Raw genomic sequence first — 16678 nt, forward strand, 5'->3', positions numbered from 1 at the left:
GTAGTAAAATAATTAGCACACTAAATTTACTGCCATATTAATTAAATTATTCATTGTCTGCAGCCACGATTATTGATCATTGCAAGCCCTGCCAGTTTAAATGGATTAGACGTCTATCGCTGTCAATGGAAGGGAATGAGTTACTGCGCAGTTAAAATAATTAAGACTTTGATAAATTGTGTATAGTAATTATTTAAAAATGTAGTATTTAACACATTTTTAAAAAAATTTACCATCATAATCAAGTATTTATGTAAACTGTAGTAATGTAGGTAATGCGTAATCTAACAGTTACTAAACTGAGTAAAACGAGCTTTTTTTTTTTTTTTTTTTTTTTAACATTAAAAAGCAATTTTTTTTGGGGGGGGGGGGTTGCAACGGATTAATGGCATTTCTGTTCATGTCAAAGGGTAAATATGCTGACATACAGCGGGGCAAATAAGTATTTAGTCAACCACTAATTGTGCAAGTTCGCCCACTTCAAAATATTAGAGAGGCCTGCAATTGTCAACATGGGTAAACCTCAGAAAATCACATTGTTTGATTTTTAAAGGATTTGTTTGCAAATCATGGTGGAAAATAAGTATTTGGTCAATACCCAAAGTTCATGTCAATACTTTGTTATGTACCTTTTGTTGGCAATAACGGAGGCCAAACGTTTTCTGTAACTCTTGACAAGCTTTTCACACACTGTTGCTGGTATTTTGGCCCATTCTTCCATGCAGATGTCCTCTATAGCAGTGATGTTTAGGGGCTGTCGTTGGGCAACACAGACTTTCAACTCCCTCCAGAGATTTTCTATGGGGTTGAGATCTGGAGACTGGGTAGGCCACTCCGGGATCTTGGAATGCTTCTCACGAAGCCACTCCTTTGTTGCCCTGGCTGTGTGTTTGGGATCATTGTCATGCTGAAAGACCCAGCCACGTCTCATCTTCAATGCCCTTGCTGATGGAAGGAGATTTTCACTCAAAATCTCTCGATACATGGCCCCATTCATTCTTTCCTTTACACAGATCAGTCGTCCTTGTCCCTTTGCAGAAAAACAGCCCCAAAGCATGATGTTTCCACCCCCATGCTTCACAAAATGACACTTTGACGCAATGAAAAGTAGTCTGTGTGCAGCTTATATAATAGAGTTAATTTATTTTCCTCTCAAAATATAGTCATTAATATTTAAACTCCTGGCAACAAAAGTGAGTACACCCCTTTGAAAAAACATACATCCCTAATGTCCAAATTGAGTACTGCTTGTCATTTTCCCTCCAAAATGTCATGTGACTCGTAACAGGAGTGCTGTCAGCATTGCTGGAGAGATTGAAGAGGTGGGGGGTCAGCCTGGTAGTGCTCAGACCATACGCCGCACTCTACATCAAATTGCGGTGCATGGTTGTCACCCCAGGAGGAAGCCTCTTCTGAAGACGGTACACAAGAAAGCTCGCCCGTCTCATCAGACGATAGGACATGGTTCCAGTAATCCATGTGCTTTGTTGACATGTCTTCAGCAAACTGTTTGCGGGCTTTCTGGCGTGGCGCAGTGTCTGGGGAGTGTGTCCCGTCAATATCGTTAGGATGTCTATGACTGCACATTCGTTTAGTTTTACCTTTAATCGCGATTAATCATACAAGATGAATTGCCATTAATCGCATTCTGTATCAATCAGTAATAAAGTAGTAATTAGAACTAAGCCCGAACGATATATCGTTAAAACATCGCCAACGCGATGTGTGCTTGCGCGATATATATATATTTTTTTCAATCCACATACGCCCTGCTTTCTGCTCTGCGCAAGGCCTCACACCCTCCCTCTCCCAGCTCTTTGAACCTCACAGTCACTGCAGCACTTGCTTATTAAAGTTAACAATGCTGGTATCTTTGATCTTGCCAAAGAAGCGGACATTGCAGCGCAGCAGCTCTCCATTATCGTTTAACTTGTTAAACAGTTTCTGCAAGGAAGCCGCTTTGGAATGAATGTGTGTGGAGACGTTTGAGACATATAAATTAAATGGCAGAAGTGATCATGAGGAGTTTGTAATTTCTACATGTCCACCAAGAGTCACAGCTAAGGTAGATAAACAGAAGTATTTAATAAAGCCAAGCATTTTTCTACTACAGTACATTATTCTTGTTCAAAAATGATTTGGTTGGACAGTTATGTTTAAAACTGATCATAATTATTACATTTGAAGTGCATAAAACCATTTATATACAAATGTATATATATATAATGTGTATATATATATATATATATATATATATATATATATATATATATATATATATACATTTTTAAAAATCATACTTTGGGGAAAAAGTGAGAAAAAAACATGCCTTATATGTATCTCTTTCCAATGCTAAATCTGAATAAATACATTGAGCACACACACACAAAAAAAAAAAAAAAATTGGGGGGCGGGGTGCGCAACTTAGCGGTTTTTCACTTATCGTGGCGGGTTCTGGTCCCCATTAACCGCGTAAAACGAGGGATCACTGTACACTGTGGTCATGGTGAGTCATCCGACGTCTTTCCAAAAAGCTATTCAAGTCATCTAGTGAAAATTACTTAAAAAAAAAAAAAAAAAATTAATATCGCAATATAATATCGCAAACCCCCCAAAATTCGCAGCAATATTTTTTTCCAATACCGTTCAGGCCTAATTAGAACACCTCTTTCAAATGTACTGCCATATTAATTAATCATCCACATTAACTAATTGTATCCATCCAAGATCAATGATCGTTGCCAGGCCTCCCAGTTCTAATGGAATAGACGTCTATCGCCGTCCATGAGAGACAATGAGTGATTGCACAGTTAAAAAAATTAACTGAAATAATAATAATAATCATGAATTAAAAAGTAGTATTTAACATAATTTTAATCTAAATTTACCACCATGTCAATGAAATATTAATCTATATGAACTTATGATGAGTGAATGCGCAATTTAACAGTATTAACATCATCGTAAACTCAGAGTTAACTACACCAGCCTTAAAAAGATAACAGAATTTTTTTGTTGGGTTGGGTGTGGGTTTTGAACTGATTAATGATATTTCCGTTCATGTCAAAGGTAAATATGTTTTCATATATAAATATTTCGAGTTGAAAGCATGTTCAGGTCAAACTCGTATCTCAAGGCACCACAGCACATTCCTTTGGTTTTACCTTTCCTGGTTGGTGGGGGAAGGCTCCATGGACATATGGGTGGTGCTCCGTCAGCTCTGCCTCTCTTCTGTCGTCTTCCTGTCGAGTTTCCCTGTTTGTTTGAGCCCGGACAGGAACTCCGTGCTCCGCCCAATGGTAATAACACCAAGCCTGGAAGGAGTCCTCGATTTGCCGACGATTGAGGGAAAACTACCCTAAAATCTCAGGAGTCGGACTTCCACCAAAAAGGAGCGGGAGGATTCGACGGCGTGTCCGGCTGCATGGCGCTCCTGTCGGCCTAGTCGACGCTCGGTTTCCCGTAGTTAACCAGCAACTCTCGGCGGGTGAGTTTGGACTGATTGAACGGTGAAGTTAAGCTAGCAAACTTTGGGTGTAGTCTTTTCTTTCGTCGCCTGCTTAGAAATTTCACTCGAAAACATGACTAAATGTAGTTTAAAGTTAATTATACTTGGAGTGTTGCTTCTGAAAACGTGTTAAATGCTAAAAAAGTTACTTTTTTCGTGGTTTAAGAAGTGAGGCCGAGTATCGCTCACCGCTGCATGTTGTGTTTGGGGGCAGGTTGTAACTTCAAAGGCGAAACTTTAAAAAATGTTTTTTTTGTGTGTGTATTATATTAACATTTGGCACAAGGGTTCTCTTGGGTTCAGCTGTCAGTCAACAGAACAGAAAATGTATTATGTAGCGTAAAATTGAAGTTATGGTTGATGAGGCGTTCAAGGAACTGTACCTACTGTTCACTCACTGTCGTTCGTATCGTTGCAGTAATTGTGAGTGGTTGTAAAATATACAACGTAAAAGCAAAGTTCTTTTTTGAAAATATGTTCTTGATTTTTATTTTGATTATTATTTTTTTAAATAGTTTTAACTGGTCTGCTGCGTGTACTCAGTTCATGTTTTTTAAAATCTAAGTGGACGCATTCAAAAAAAAATATATATATATTTTTTAAAATGTTTTATTCAGGTTAGTTTGACCTGCTGCATGTACTGTATTGTCATTTTATGTTTTATATATTTTTATAAAATTTACAACTAAAAAAGAAAGAAGAAAAGGGTTTGTAGTTTTTTAAATATAAAAATAGTTTTCTTGTTGATTTTTAATGTGGTCAAGTTGACCCACTGCGTGACTGTCAGTTTTTTTTTTTTTTTAAGATATTTGAAAATACTAAAAAAGAAAATGGTGATTGCTATAAGCGATAACGACACCTAGAACTATTGCCATGTCAAATTACTTTTTTTTCCTTTCGAGATTTTTAAACTTCATTTTGTGTCAGTTTAACATACTGCATGTGTTGCCAATTTTTGCAATTAAAAAAAAGATATGGTTTCTATATATATAATATATACATATATATATATATATATGTGTGTGTGTGTGCATATATATAACAGTATTTTTAAAATATATGTATATCTACAATTTTCTTTTTTCTTTTTTTTTAGATTTATGAACTTTTAACGTGATGTATTGTCATTTTAGAACATTGCAAGTACATAAAATAATTAATGAATGACAGTAGAATTAGTGTTGTAAACCTGTCTTAATATTCGAAAACATGGAATTTTAGACCTTTTGATACTTTGTCATTTTAGGGTTTTGCCCTAAATAAAAAGAACAACAAATGACAGTTTTAAAAATAAAACTATATAATAAATTGAAAAAAAACCCAAAATATGGCAGAGTATATTTTAGATAGAAAACGTCAACAGAATGTTTTATTTCACAAATAGTCATACTTAGCATTTTTCAACTTATAACCATGTACACTTTTCAACCCTCTTTCAAAATATAGCATACCTGTGTCAGGCAATACTTTTTACTCTCAAGAAAGGATGCGTGTGGTAAGCCACATTAGTTTGGTTAAAAGTGGTGTTGTATTTTTTCCTGATTTTGTGGCTAGACTTTTTGAATTACAAAGCCTCAAAACAACACCTCAACCAGGCATCATTCTGTAGTTTGTCACTCTTTCTAACAAAGACACAACAAGTATGCAAAAAGTATCTTGAAAGTGCAAAGTTTCAATTCCTCCACTAGTACATGTGAGGTTATTTCTGACCTTAAATAACACTGTTTTAAGTACGCTGTTTCGTTGGCCTACTTCACAGTTTCAATAATGAATGGTAAAATATAATATATTGACATTTAATGCTCTTTTGAAAACGCAATTTTAGCTATTTAAAATGTTTTTGCAGGCATAAACACTTGTGTCTTCGTTTTACATTTCCTAAAATTTATTCTGCAGTGCATCAAGTGATTGTGGCAGCAAGTGAGCTAACATACTCTATTCCAATGGGGGATTTTGCTAGCAAACTGTTTCTTCCTTTATATTTTTTTAACCAGTGACACCTTTTTAAAAGGATATCGATTGTATTCTTGGCGGGAGTATATCGATAATCTTTTGGGCTACAAAGTATCGGGATATACTGTATCACTCTTTCAAGATACTGTCACAGCCCCAGTATATTTTTAATTCTAATCAGGGTCATTTTGACTCGCTGTATGTCATTTAGCCATACTGTATGTATTTCAGCGTCTGCTGTCAGGAAATTCCGTCATGCATTGTTTTGGAGAAGTCAAAGAGTGATGACGACTGACAAGTGAAGTCAAAGGCATCACTTTGCTCCTTGTTAGATGTTGCTGCTTTTGTCGTTCGCATTTGACAAAATATTGAAGTGGTGACATATCGTGATACTTTGTTTGTATCCCAAAAGGTTATCGATATGCTTCTCCCAAGAATAGATATATGGTAGGCCTGAACAATATTGGAAAAAAATATTCCTGCGATTTTTTGGGGGGTTTGCGATATTATATTGCGATATTTAAAAAATAATATATATATATATATATATATATATATATAATTTTTTTTTTAAAAGAAATTTTCACTAGATGACTTGAATAGCTTTTTTGGAAAGACTTTGGATGACTCACAATGACCAGTGTACAGTGATCCCCCATTTTTCGCGGTTAATGGGGACCAGAACCCGCTGCGATAAGTGAAAAACCGCGAAGTTGCGCACCCCGCCCCCCAAATTTGTATTTTTTTGTGTGTGTGCTCAATGTATTTATTCTCAATGTATTTATTCAGATTTAGCATTGGAAAGAGATACATATAAGGCATGTTTTTTTTCTCACTTTTTCCCCAAAGTAGGATTAAAAGAAAAAAAAAAGTATATATATATATATATATATATATATATATATATATATTAATAAATGGTTTTAAGCACTTCAAATGTAATAATTATGATCAGTTTTAAACATAACTGTCCAACCAAATCATTTTTGAACAAGAATAAAGTACTGTAGTAGAAAAATGCTTGGCTTTATTTAATACTTCTGTTTATCTACCTTAGCTGTGACTCTTGGTGGACATGTAGAAATTACAAACTCCTCATGATCACTTCTAGCATTTAATTTATATGTCCCAAATGTCTCCACACACACGCACATTCATTCCAAAGCGGCTTCCTTGCATAAATTGTTTAACAAGCTAAACGATGATTGACAGCTGCTGTGCTGTGATGTCTGCTTCTTTGGCAAGATCAAAGATACCAGCATCGTTAACTTTAATAAGCAAGTGCTGCAGTGACTGTGAGGTTCAAAGAGCTGGGAAAGGGAGGGTGTGAGGCTCCGCGCAGAGCAGAAAGCAGGGCGTATGTGGATTAAAAAAAATAAAAACTATCGCACGTCCTTGCGATGGGACTATCGCGCACGCACACATCGCGATGGCGATGTTTAAACGATATATCGTTCAGGCTTAATATACGGTATAGTTTTTAAAAGGTCTTACTGTTTATTAGTGCTGCAACGATTAATCGATTAACTTGAGTAATTTGGTCAGAAAAAAGATTCAATTATTCGTTTCATTAAAGTGGTGTTGTAATGGTTTGTTTTGAAAGTGTTTGCATTTAGTTTTGTTGATTTGGGTGGATACACTGCTGTCTAGTGGCAACAGTGAATATGGCATAAATCATTTCACATGGCTGAATCCAGCTGCTCCCTATTAAGACCAACATAAGCTAAGTTTTTGTTTGAGCTAATGTTTTTTTAATGCATTCGTAATTTAGTTTATAGGTATATTTAGCTGTTTTTTTTTTTTTTTTTTTGGTGGGAATATGTGTATGAACCATTTGTTAAAAGCGTTTAAAAAAAAAAAAAAGTTAGCATTTTAAAGCATTTAAACTAGCGGACTTTTGCTATCTAAGTTAGCTAATTGTTCTTTTGTTGTACTTAGATCCTCATTTATTTATTTTTTTTAATACTGTTTGAGGCTCCGCTGAGGTATTTTAATATTTTTTGTTCCTTATTCAATTACTCGATGATTCATACTAACTAGTTCATCGATTAATCGACGACAAAAATTATCGATAGCAGCAGCCCTACTGTATTTAAAAAAAAAAAAAAAGGAACCGACAAGTTGCTACCAAAATTCTCCACTAGAACAGTGTCTTTGTTAACTCAGTGACTGCCGTTGACGGTGCTAGATGCCCAATCCATTTAGACTGGGACGGGCGAATGAATGTTCATCCATTCGACACTAGAGCATTCGCAGTCAGTTTTTCCTGATTTTCGGGGCATTCAGGTCACTTCCTGTTGAGTTTGAAGCCTGAGTTATGCTTACGGCGTTGCAATGATGTGTAGCAACAATGTAGACCCTACGGAACGGGTTGCTCTGTAATTCACCGCCAAGCCACCAGAGGGGTTTGGCGTTGTGTTTGTATGGTTTTGGAGGAGTCTTGTCGACTTCCTCTAATTTTCTCCCGGTTAGACAACAACGCCAACGGAGATGGTACGCTTGAATGTGGATCTTCAGCTCATCGACATTGAACAACAAATGTTGATCATACAAATGTTGAGGCGCAGGCGACGCAGAAGACTGTTGCGGAGGTGGTCTGTCCGACTGTTGATGCCGCACAGAGAATGCCAGTCACATTATGAATTCCAGTATAGGGTGGAAGCCAGCAAGCTGCGTTGTCCTGCGTTTTGTCTGATTTCTTTGCCGCGTCCTACAACCAGCCAGTGGGAAATCATAACAAACATAAACATACAAAATAAGTGGTAATGTGCACCAACCAAAAATACGACCTAAAGTGATAAAAAGCTGGCAGTTTTTGGCCGGCTGGGTCACCGCTTCGTGTGGCCATTCGCTTCCCAACACACACATACTTGTCTCGGAGGTTCTTCTATTTTTTTATGCATTCGCTGACCTCCAGCCACATATTTTCAGCAATCTCCTTCCACGAATTGTTTGCCATTTGGCAATCTTTATAACGTCTTGACGAGACATTGATACTCTCGTCGACTTGGTCCATTTTTGCGTGTAGCACAACAATGTTTGAAAATGGCGGTGATTTCGCGCTGAACGGGAACAATCACAGTCCATTTGCATCACGTCGCCCCAGTCAGAATTTCAGTCAGGCTACGGCGGAGGGTCGTAAATCGGGTCCGCCTTGACGACGTAGGGCTGCCGCAGAAGCATAACAGCCTTGAGTCACTGCTGATTCATTTGGGGAGATTTGCTGTTCACTTCTTGTTCTGTAACCCAAAATCAAGAGGAAGTGACCCATAAATGGCTCAGATTCAACTGGAAGTGACAAAAAATTAACAGCAACTGACCTGAAATGCCCCAAAATTAAACTCATGGCTGTCATTGATGGCCATAGACGTCCAATCCATTTGAAGTGGGAGGGATGGCAGGGAATGTACCGCGCCACCCTCCCAGTTCAAATGAATTGGACATCAACGAGTGATGAACTCAATTCAATTCGCAGCAGAATGATGAAAAGAGCTTATTTTTCTGTTTATAATGTGTGTAGTAAAATATTGTAGAATTATTTCCTATATATATATATAACATAATTGTTATATCGCCATGTTCTGAGATAATTGTTCTTGTGAGCCTTGTATCGCTAATCGTATTGTATCGTGCGGTACCTAGAGGTTCCCATCCCTACATTTGAACACATCACTTTGCTTCGTATGACGTCACAAAGAGATTTTTATAGTCCAGTAGGCATTAAGCGCTCCCGCGCTTGGCACTGCCCACGTCACAAGCTTTCAGCTACTGAGTAATAAGCCTCTTACCGTGTAGTGACAGGAGTGAAACTTCTCTCTTTTATAAGAGGAGACACTTTGAGGTTAAGTGTTTTATTTATTTTTACGCATGTTCCTCTGTTAGGTCACAAACATTCAAACCTTTAGCTGGTTTGCTTCACTATCAATAGTTCTTAACTGAAAGACCTCCATTGACAGCAATAAATGTCCAATTAATTTAGACTGTTTTGGGGTTATTTTCCCTTTAAGCCCATTGAAGATATCTTCAGCATCTGAGCGGAAGTGGTTTCTTTTGAGTCCCGTGCTTACAAGTCGCACTTCCCTGTCTGGTCACTTGTTGCAAGCAAGATAGGCAAAATTGTACACACATATTTAGCTATTTTCAGGATTTGCGACAGTGTTGTTTTTGGCAGCCCTTTGAATTTATGTGTTGACTTTTGGGGCGGGAGGGCACAACATATTGATGACCTCGAAATGCAGTGTCAGCAATAAAATTAACTTACAAGAATATTTATAATAATAAGTTGACAATTAGCGTTTTTTTCCCATCATTCTTGAGGGGAATTCTAAATCAGGCTGCTTAGGCAATACTTTTCGCTAAGGTCATCATCCATTGAATATCGTACGCCCGCCGGTGTCGTGCCAATGTAGTTACCCCAGTCAAAAATGTTATCTCCTGGGCGGAGCCATATGGAGGTAGATTTGTGTCTTTATTATTCAATAAAGAAAAAGTGTCACCATTAAAAAATAAAGTTCCTTCAATCAAAATATATATTTTCAAAAATAAAAAGTCGCTTCAATACAAAAAAAAAAATGTGTTTGAATGCAAAAATAAATTTGAAACTCAAATAAATGTATGTGGAAGCTATTTTTCTTTGATGGATTTTTTGTTTTTTAATTGAATCAACTTTTTTGAATGAAGTAATGTTGATTTGTGTTTAGGCAACATTTTGGCTAGGACGTTTTTGTCTTTATTATTCAATCAAAAAATAGGTTGCTTAATTTTTTTTTTTCAAAAATAAAAATCACTTCAATCAAAAAAAAACAAACAATTCAATCATAGAAAACGTTTTTGAATGCGAAAAAATATTTGAGATTGAAAAATGTGCATTTGAACACTTCATTTTTCATTGAAAAAGTTTTCTTTGATTGAAGCAATCCATTTTGTGTTTGGCCCATATTATGGGTAGGACATTTGTGTCTAAATCATTCTATCCCAAAAAAGTTGCTTCATTAAAAAAATAATATATTTTCAATCAAAGAAAAAGAATCATTTGAAAAATAAAATTGCCCTCCCCTAATTTATTTTTTTATTTTTTTAAATTATATGCAAAGCAAATGACTGTCTAAGGTGCTGGTCACATGATCTGTTCCAAAAATAATGTTGCTCCCATTATAAAATTAGATTTTTATGTTGATTTCATTCATTTTTGTTGCAGTTTTATTGCTTTACAACTTTTATATATATAGGAAGGTCAATTTCATGCAACGACACTTTTATGCTTATGGTCTTATGGACATGCTCATGGTCTTAGTCCTATTTCGGTCATTTCAAAAGGTGTTTTTCTTCGTCTAGTTTTAAACCCCGAAAGCTCATACAATTTTCAACTAGTTTTAGTTGACTGTTACTCAAATGTTTTCGTCTGTAAGATGCAAACGTATTAGTAAAAAAATTGATAAAGGTTTCCAACAATTTCAAATGAACATAGAGAGATGAGCACATATTGTAGCATGTACACGGACGACACCAACTTTGAGATGATAATAAACACCCAGCAGGAAAAGCAGTACATTATTTTCAATTGAACCCACCTAGAAGCCACGAACTGTATGTATAAAAAAAAAAACAACAAAAAGTTGTCCGAGCGTTTAAGAGGATGCTCTGTGTGCTAAAGTTTATGCTTATGCGATGCTAATGCATCAAGTTATATTAAGTGCGTGGTGATCACTCAGTACAGACCTTTTCAAGGCTAAAGCAACATTGCATATTCTCTCTTGCCAAGAAAATAAATCTTACTATGCATTTCCAAACAGCAGTGTTGTTTTTGTCAACGATGACCATAACTAAAATATTTTGTCGACGAACCGTTTTTGTTGTTTTTTTTTTTTTAAATGACGAGGACGAGACGATAAAGAGCTAAAAACGGGTCTTGGGAGACTAAAACATAGCGACACGAATGCCCGTTTTCTTCTGACGAGATGAAAATGCGTCATACTTCCTGTCACATGTTCACAACGTGTGACATTTTACTGTACGTGTAGTTAGCCTGCATCGTAGCAGTGTCTGGTTATTTCACGCATGTGAGGTGCTGCGCCCCCCCCCCCAAGCTCACCCACTCGTGTCCTCTCCAGTCTCCCCGTTGCTTGTTTTGAGACCACATGGTAAGATTTGTCTTATCGTGGCAAGAAGAAATATGCCATGTTGCTTTAGCCTTTAGAGGTCTGTGCTGAGTGATCACCACACAATAAGAGGCAGTTTACATGGCGACTCTGTGACACTAAGACGCAATGATTGTGTTGCGGATTGGCCTCGCGTTCGTATGGTGTCAGCGAAGACGGAAGGCAAAGACGCAAACCTTGGAATCCTGCCTCCAAAGTGGAAGAATTCGATTGCGGGGTCTTAAGGGGGGCTTGCTCTGTATGTATATCAAAAGCTACCGCGGCGCGGTACCTGCGCCGAAAACTTCAGCACTGGTACACATCACATTGGCCATGCGCAGCGGTGCTACTAAACATTAAAAACAGCAAATATGGCAGAACGTCGGCTTTAATTTACTGTTTTTATAATATTTATAATTTAAATATGTTGAATGTTTCCATTTTTGTGCCTTTTGAAACAAAAGAAAAATGCCGTTGCTAGGGGTGGGCAGGCATGCTGTCTTCCGGGCTGAGGAGGTTGTTGGGGAAAGTGCATCATTCGCTGTCGCCTTGTAAATCTGTACTGCCCCCCAGGGCCTGGCATGAATCCTACATCGTTTTGATGCGACATTGGTCGAATGGAGACGGAACCATATAGATGCAAACATGAAATTTTTCGTCTTCTCGGAGAGACACCAAGTAAACGGCCTCTAAATGTAACCCGTAGCGTTAGCATAGAATTCACATTCGCGTTAGCATTAGGCAATTACTAACGGCGAGCATCCTAAACTCTCGGACCTCGGACAACTTTTTACTTACAGTTCTTGTCGTCCAGGTGGGTATAATCCATTGAAAATTATGTACTGTTTTCCTGCTGAGTGTATTATCAAGTGATAGATTTGTAGATGCTACAATATGTGCTTGTCTGTCAATGTTCATTCAAAATACTTCATTTATTTTTGGAGTGAAACTTTCAAATTTTACAGTGAAAAATATTTTTAGCAAAGGTCGACTAAAACTGGACAAAATTAGTCTTGAGTTTTTGTCAACAAAAACTAGACGAAGACAAACATTTTGAAATGACTAAAACACGACTCAGACTAATAAGTATTACCATTCAAAAGACTAAGATGAAAATTAAATTGGCGTCCAAAAACAACACTGCCAAACAGGCAAGATGGAGCCTAGCATAGCTTGAAACTCATCTTAAACTCAGGTGAGGAGAGTGAGGGAGCGGTCCAGCTCATCTACATGAGTGACATGACCCAAACACTGCTACGATGCAAGCTGACGTACTCGGCGTACAATATGAAAATGTCACGCACTGTGAACATATGACTCGTCTCGTTGTCGTCCCATCAGACGAAAACTGGCATTCGTCTTGTTATGTTCTAGTCTCCCAAGCCACGTTTTTAGCTCGTCATTGTCATGAAAAAATTGTTCGTCGACGAAATATTTTCGTTATCGTCATTTTTGACGAAAACGGCAGGTTTTCCCTTGGGATTTTTGAAGCTGTGATGGTGTGCTACATCAGAGTCGGACAGCCTCACCATGTCGTGCCACGGCGAAATTGCGTCATGTCATCACGACAAATAAGATTTTTTTCCCCACATTTTTTCCCAAAACAACCATAAAAAAGATCTATTTGACATATTTCATTAGCCAGGCTAATGTCGTAGCTTTCAGCTACGGTACATGGACGTAAAATGCTTAGCTGATTACAGTTACATTACCCTACGTGGTACGACTTTTTTTTCTGTAGCAATAGTACGACTTACATGTCGTAGTCCTTCTTTTTCCTTTAATTTGGCCCTAATTTGGAATGAGCTCGACGACAAGCTAGGTGTTGAAATCAATCTACACCTTTAAAACAATGCTAAAAAGCATTCTGATCAGTAAATATAAAAATTCCAACAAACCTAGGTCATAAATTGTCCTCTTCTAAGAAAGTATTTCTTTTTTGTGTTTAGTGTCCGTTATTTTTTGTCAGTATGCTATTGTATGAGGATACTATAATATGTGACAATTCACCCTTTCTGCTCTTCTAATTTTTCTTAAGATTGTCTTAATGTACGCAGGCTCCAGGCTATAAGTTTTGAGTAGCTTCTTAAGGAGACCTGACTTACCCATTATCCTAGCTCAGCATTATGAGATGATGTACACTTTGTGACTGTATGTGAATAAATTGAAATAGAAATTAAAACATACTACATTACCACAACAATATTAGTCCTCCTGTTAACAAACCCATTTCAAGGACTAGGAGGAATTTCTAATAGCTAGGAGGAAATTCTAATAGCTGTGTATAGTTTTACTAGTTTCAGTGAGAAGGTGAATAGTTTTTGTTGTTGTTCGTGAACTATATTGCCACGTAAACGTACGTCGAGGTACCATTTAGCTTAGCAAGGAAAGGTATAACAGTCATTTTTCGAGTGTCGCAGAGCTCATGAAACTTGGAAAACAAAGCATATTTATCAAGGTTTCGTCAGCCGTGATTGCGTTTATCCATCCGCCAAAACAGCGTGATAGCACAGATATAGACCCTACCCACGTGACGTCACAACTCCGCTCTCCTGAATGGTACCGCCCACTTGTCCGTCAAAACATAGTGTTAACCTGTTACGGCTACGTACATTTCTCCTATTTACGGCGTGTTTTTCTGCTCCTTAACGTTAATAATCAAAATGGTGAAGGCGTGTGTGGCTGTTGGTTGCACTAACAGAGAAGATGGAAGGAGAGACTTGAAGTTTTACCGTATTCCGAGGGATCCAAAGAGGAGAGCGAAATGGACGGCTGCAATTCGACGTGAAAACTGGGCACCAAAAAATCACCACAGACTATGTAGTAGTCATTTTATATCCGGTAAGATGCATTTAAGATATACTTAGAGGGTTTTGGGCTGACAAATAACCACAATTAAGATCATTGCGAGGCTAATCGCCGACAACATACGACGTAGTACGACATAGTTTCAAATTCAAGATGTTTGTGACTTCCCTTTCTTCCACCGTCGTTATTTTTTGAATAGTATTTAGCTGGTACCAAGTGAAAGAAACTGGCCTCGTCAACGGGGCTGACAAATAACCACCATTAAGATCATTGCGAGGCTAATCGCCGACAACATACACGTATGTATGTAGTGAGAGTGCTATCGCTAAACCATATAAACATTAAAAGCCTTAACTCCATTGACAAACGACATGAAATACATTAGACTTGACAGTGGATGTTAGCAATAACAAAAGATTCTGAATTGAAAATTTCGTAACTCACCTTTCCAAGCACAAGATAGATTCCTGCCGAATTTTCGTGGACGAGGACCTGTTTCACCCAACCAGCAACGAAGTATTTATAAGCCTCCAAGCTCTTGAAGTTTTTCAAATTTTCGTGAGAATAGGCTGATTTTGTGTGGACAAGATAATTGTAAATATCAGCGTAGCAGATGTCAGGCAGACAGGGCGAAGACAGTGGGTCGAAAAACATCGATTTGGGCATCAAATATGGATCTTGCGACTGTATAGAACGAAGCTTTTCCACATAACGCCTTTTATGCAACACATCCAGTGAGTTTACGGCATCAGAAAGCACCGGGTCTTCCATGAAATGCATTTTAAATTCCTCGATCAATTGAAAACAATGCTAATACAGAGACAAAATGACGGACAAGTGGGCGGAACCACACAGCGAGCACGTGGTTTTGTGACGTCGGTGGGTAGGGTATATAAGTACGCCTGTCCCTCTGATATTGGATGCGTTAGCGCGGTAGCGTTGGGCCTCGCCTCTCAGCGCAAATTCAAACTTGCCGTTCCGTCCAAGACAGCCTTCCACCGCTCTCTTACGCTGAAAGGTCCGATCCAAAATACTGTAATGGGGGGAAGAAGGAGAGAAATCAGTATTGGCTTAGCCACTTTATTGTGGCAACAATAATAAAGCAAAACAATAACAAAATAACTGTGGGCTGCCGCGCCATTCAACCGTTATCTCTCGCTATCTCGCCCGTTCTCCCATTCTTCCTACTCGCTTCCCTCTACGTCAAAGCTCTCCAGTTTGATCGTCTCTTAAGGGGGCCGTGCATAGTTACGGACATTACAATACACAATGAATAGGTTGCCGCTGAACCCTTCGCACTAGGCTGCCGCTAGTTTGAAACGGCCTTTAAAAAAAAACAACAACAAAAAACATCTCATTTGCAAGGTGTGGTGGCTTTTATTTTGGTGTGACGCTGCGCCACAATCTGCTATATGTAGGAGAAACCATGTGCTTCAAAAACTCATAAATCAGGTAAAAATGGAGGACAGTAGGATAAATTTGATCTACATTTGTAGTTTTTTTTTCCATTCGTTGCCAACCCTTCAAATGGATTGGACGTCTACCAGTGATAAACTCACAGCAGAAGGATGGAAAGAACCACATTATTGGACGGATTGCTGCCAGGAGTCAATGCCACTAGAACATGATCTTCCCTCCCTTGTATCGCCATCAATAGCAGTGAGCTAGTTAAAACCATGTACTGTAGCGCCCCGAGCCAACTTGAATGTCCTCTCGTGACCCCCCTACGTGCCCAAAACGCTTTGTTTGACTGGCTGATTGTTGGCTATCATGCGCGCAAAGTAAGCAGTCAGCATCCCGGCCATCAACCACAACTCGACACAATTTGCTTTGTTGCCCTAGGCTCTGCTTCTCAAACCAGCATATTGTTTTTTTGTGTTAAATCTCAGCAGAATGACGTCCACCGTCACCTTAGAAGATGCGCTGTCTAACGTGGACCTCCTGGAGGAGCTCCCACTGCCCGACCAGCAGCCATGCATCGAGCCGCTGCCTTCCTCAATTATGTACCAGGTCGGAACTGCGAGTCATACCGTCTATGCTACTTTTTTTTTTTTTAAGAACGTGCGTCTGAAAATGTCTTCCTTTTCGCAGCCAAACTTCAACACCAACTTTGAGGACCGCAACGCCTTCGTCACGGGTATCGCCAGATACATCGAGCAGGCCACCGTCCACTCCAGCATGGTGCACCATTTCACTGCTTTTATATGACTCAATAGTTCTCTATGTAGAAATTAGTTAAGCCAATATTTGATGGGCCATTTTAACACTTTAA

General features: G+C 38.3%; 1 protein-coding gene across 2 annotated transcripts in view; it reads left to right on the forward strand.

The window, feature by feature from the left end:
* Window positions 1-3195: 3195 nt before the first annotated feature.
* The window catches only part of cyfip1 (cytoplasmic FMR1 interacting protein 1), an 81187-nt gene continuing 67704 nt past the window's right edge, over window positions 3196-16678 (forward strand). The window contains exons 1-3 of one of the 2 annotated variants that reach the window (XM_057840354.1): window positions 3196-3487; window positions 16299-16416; window positions 16498-16587. In XM_057840354.1, the coding sequence (XP_057696337.1) occupies window positions 16300-16416; window positions 16498-16587 (207 nt within the window). In that variant the 5' untranslated portion in view covers window positions 3196-3487; window position 16299. Of the gene's footprint in view, window positions 3488-16295; window positions 16417-16497; window positions 16588-16678 lie in introns of both variants that reach the window. The other variant, XM_057840353.1, reaches the window with a different exon arrangement.

Source organism: Corythoichthys intestinalis, chromosome 7 (assembly GCF_030265065.1).
Source record: "Corythoichthys intestinalis isolate RoL2023-P3 chromosome 7, ASM3026506v1, whole genome shotgun sequence".
Classification (NCBI taxonomy): Eukaryota; Metazoa; Chordata; class Actinopteri; order Syngnathiformes; family Syngnathidae; genus Corythoichthys; species Corythoichthys intestinalis.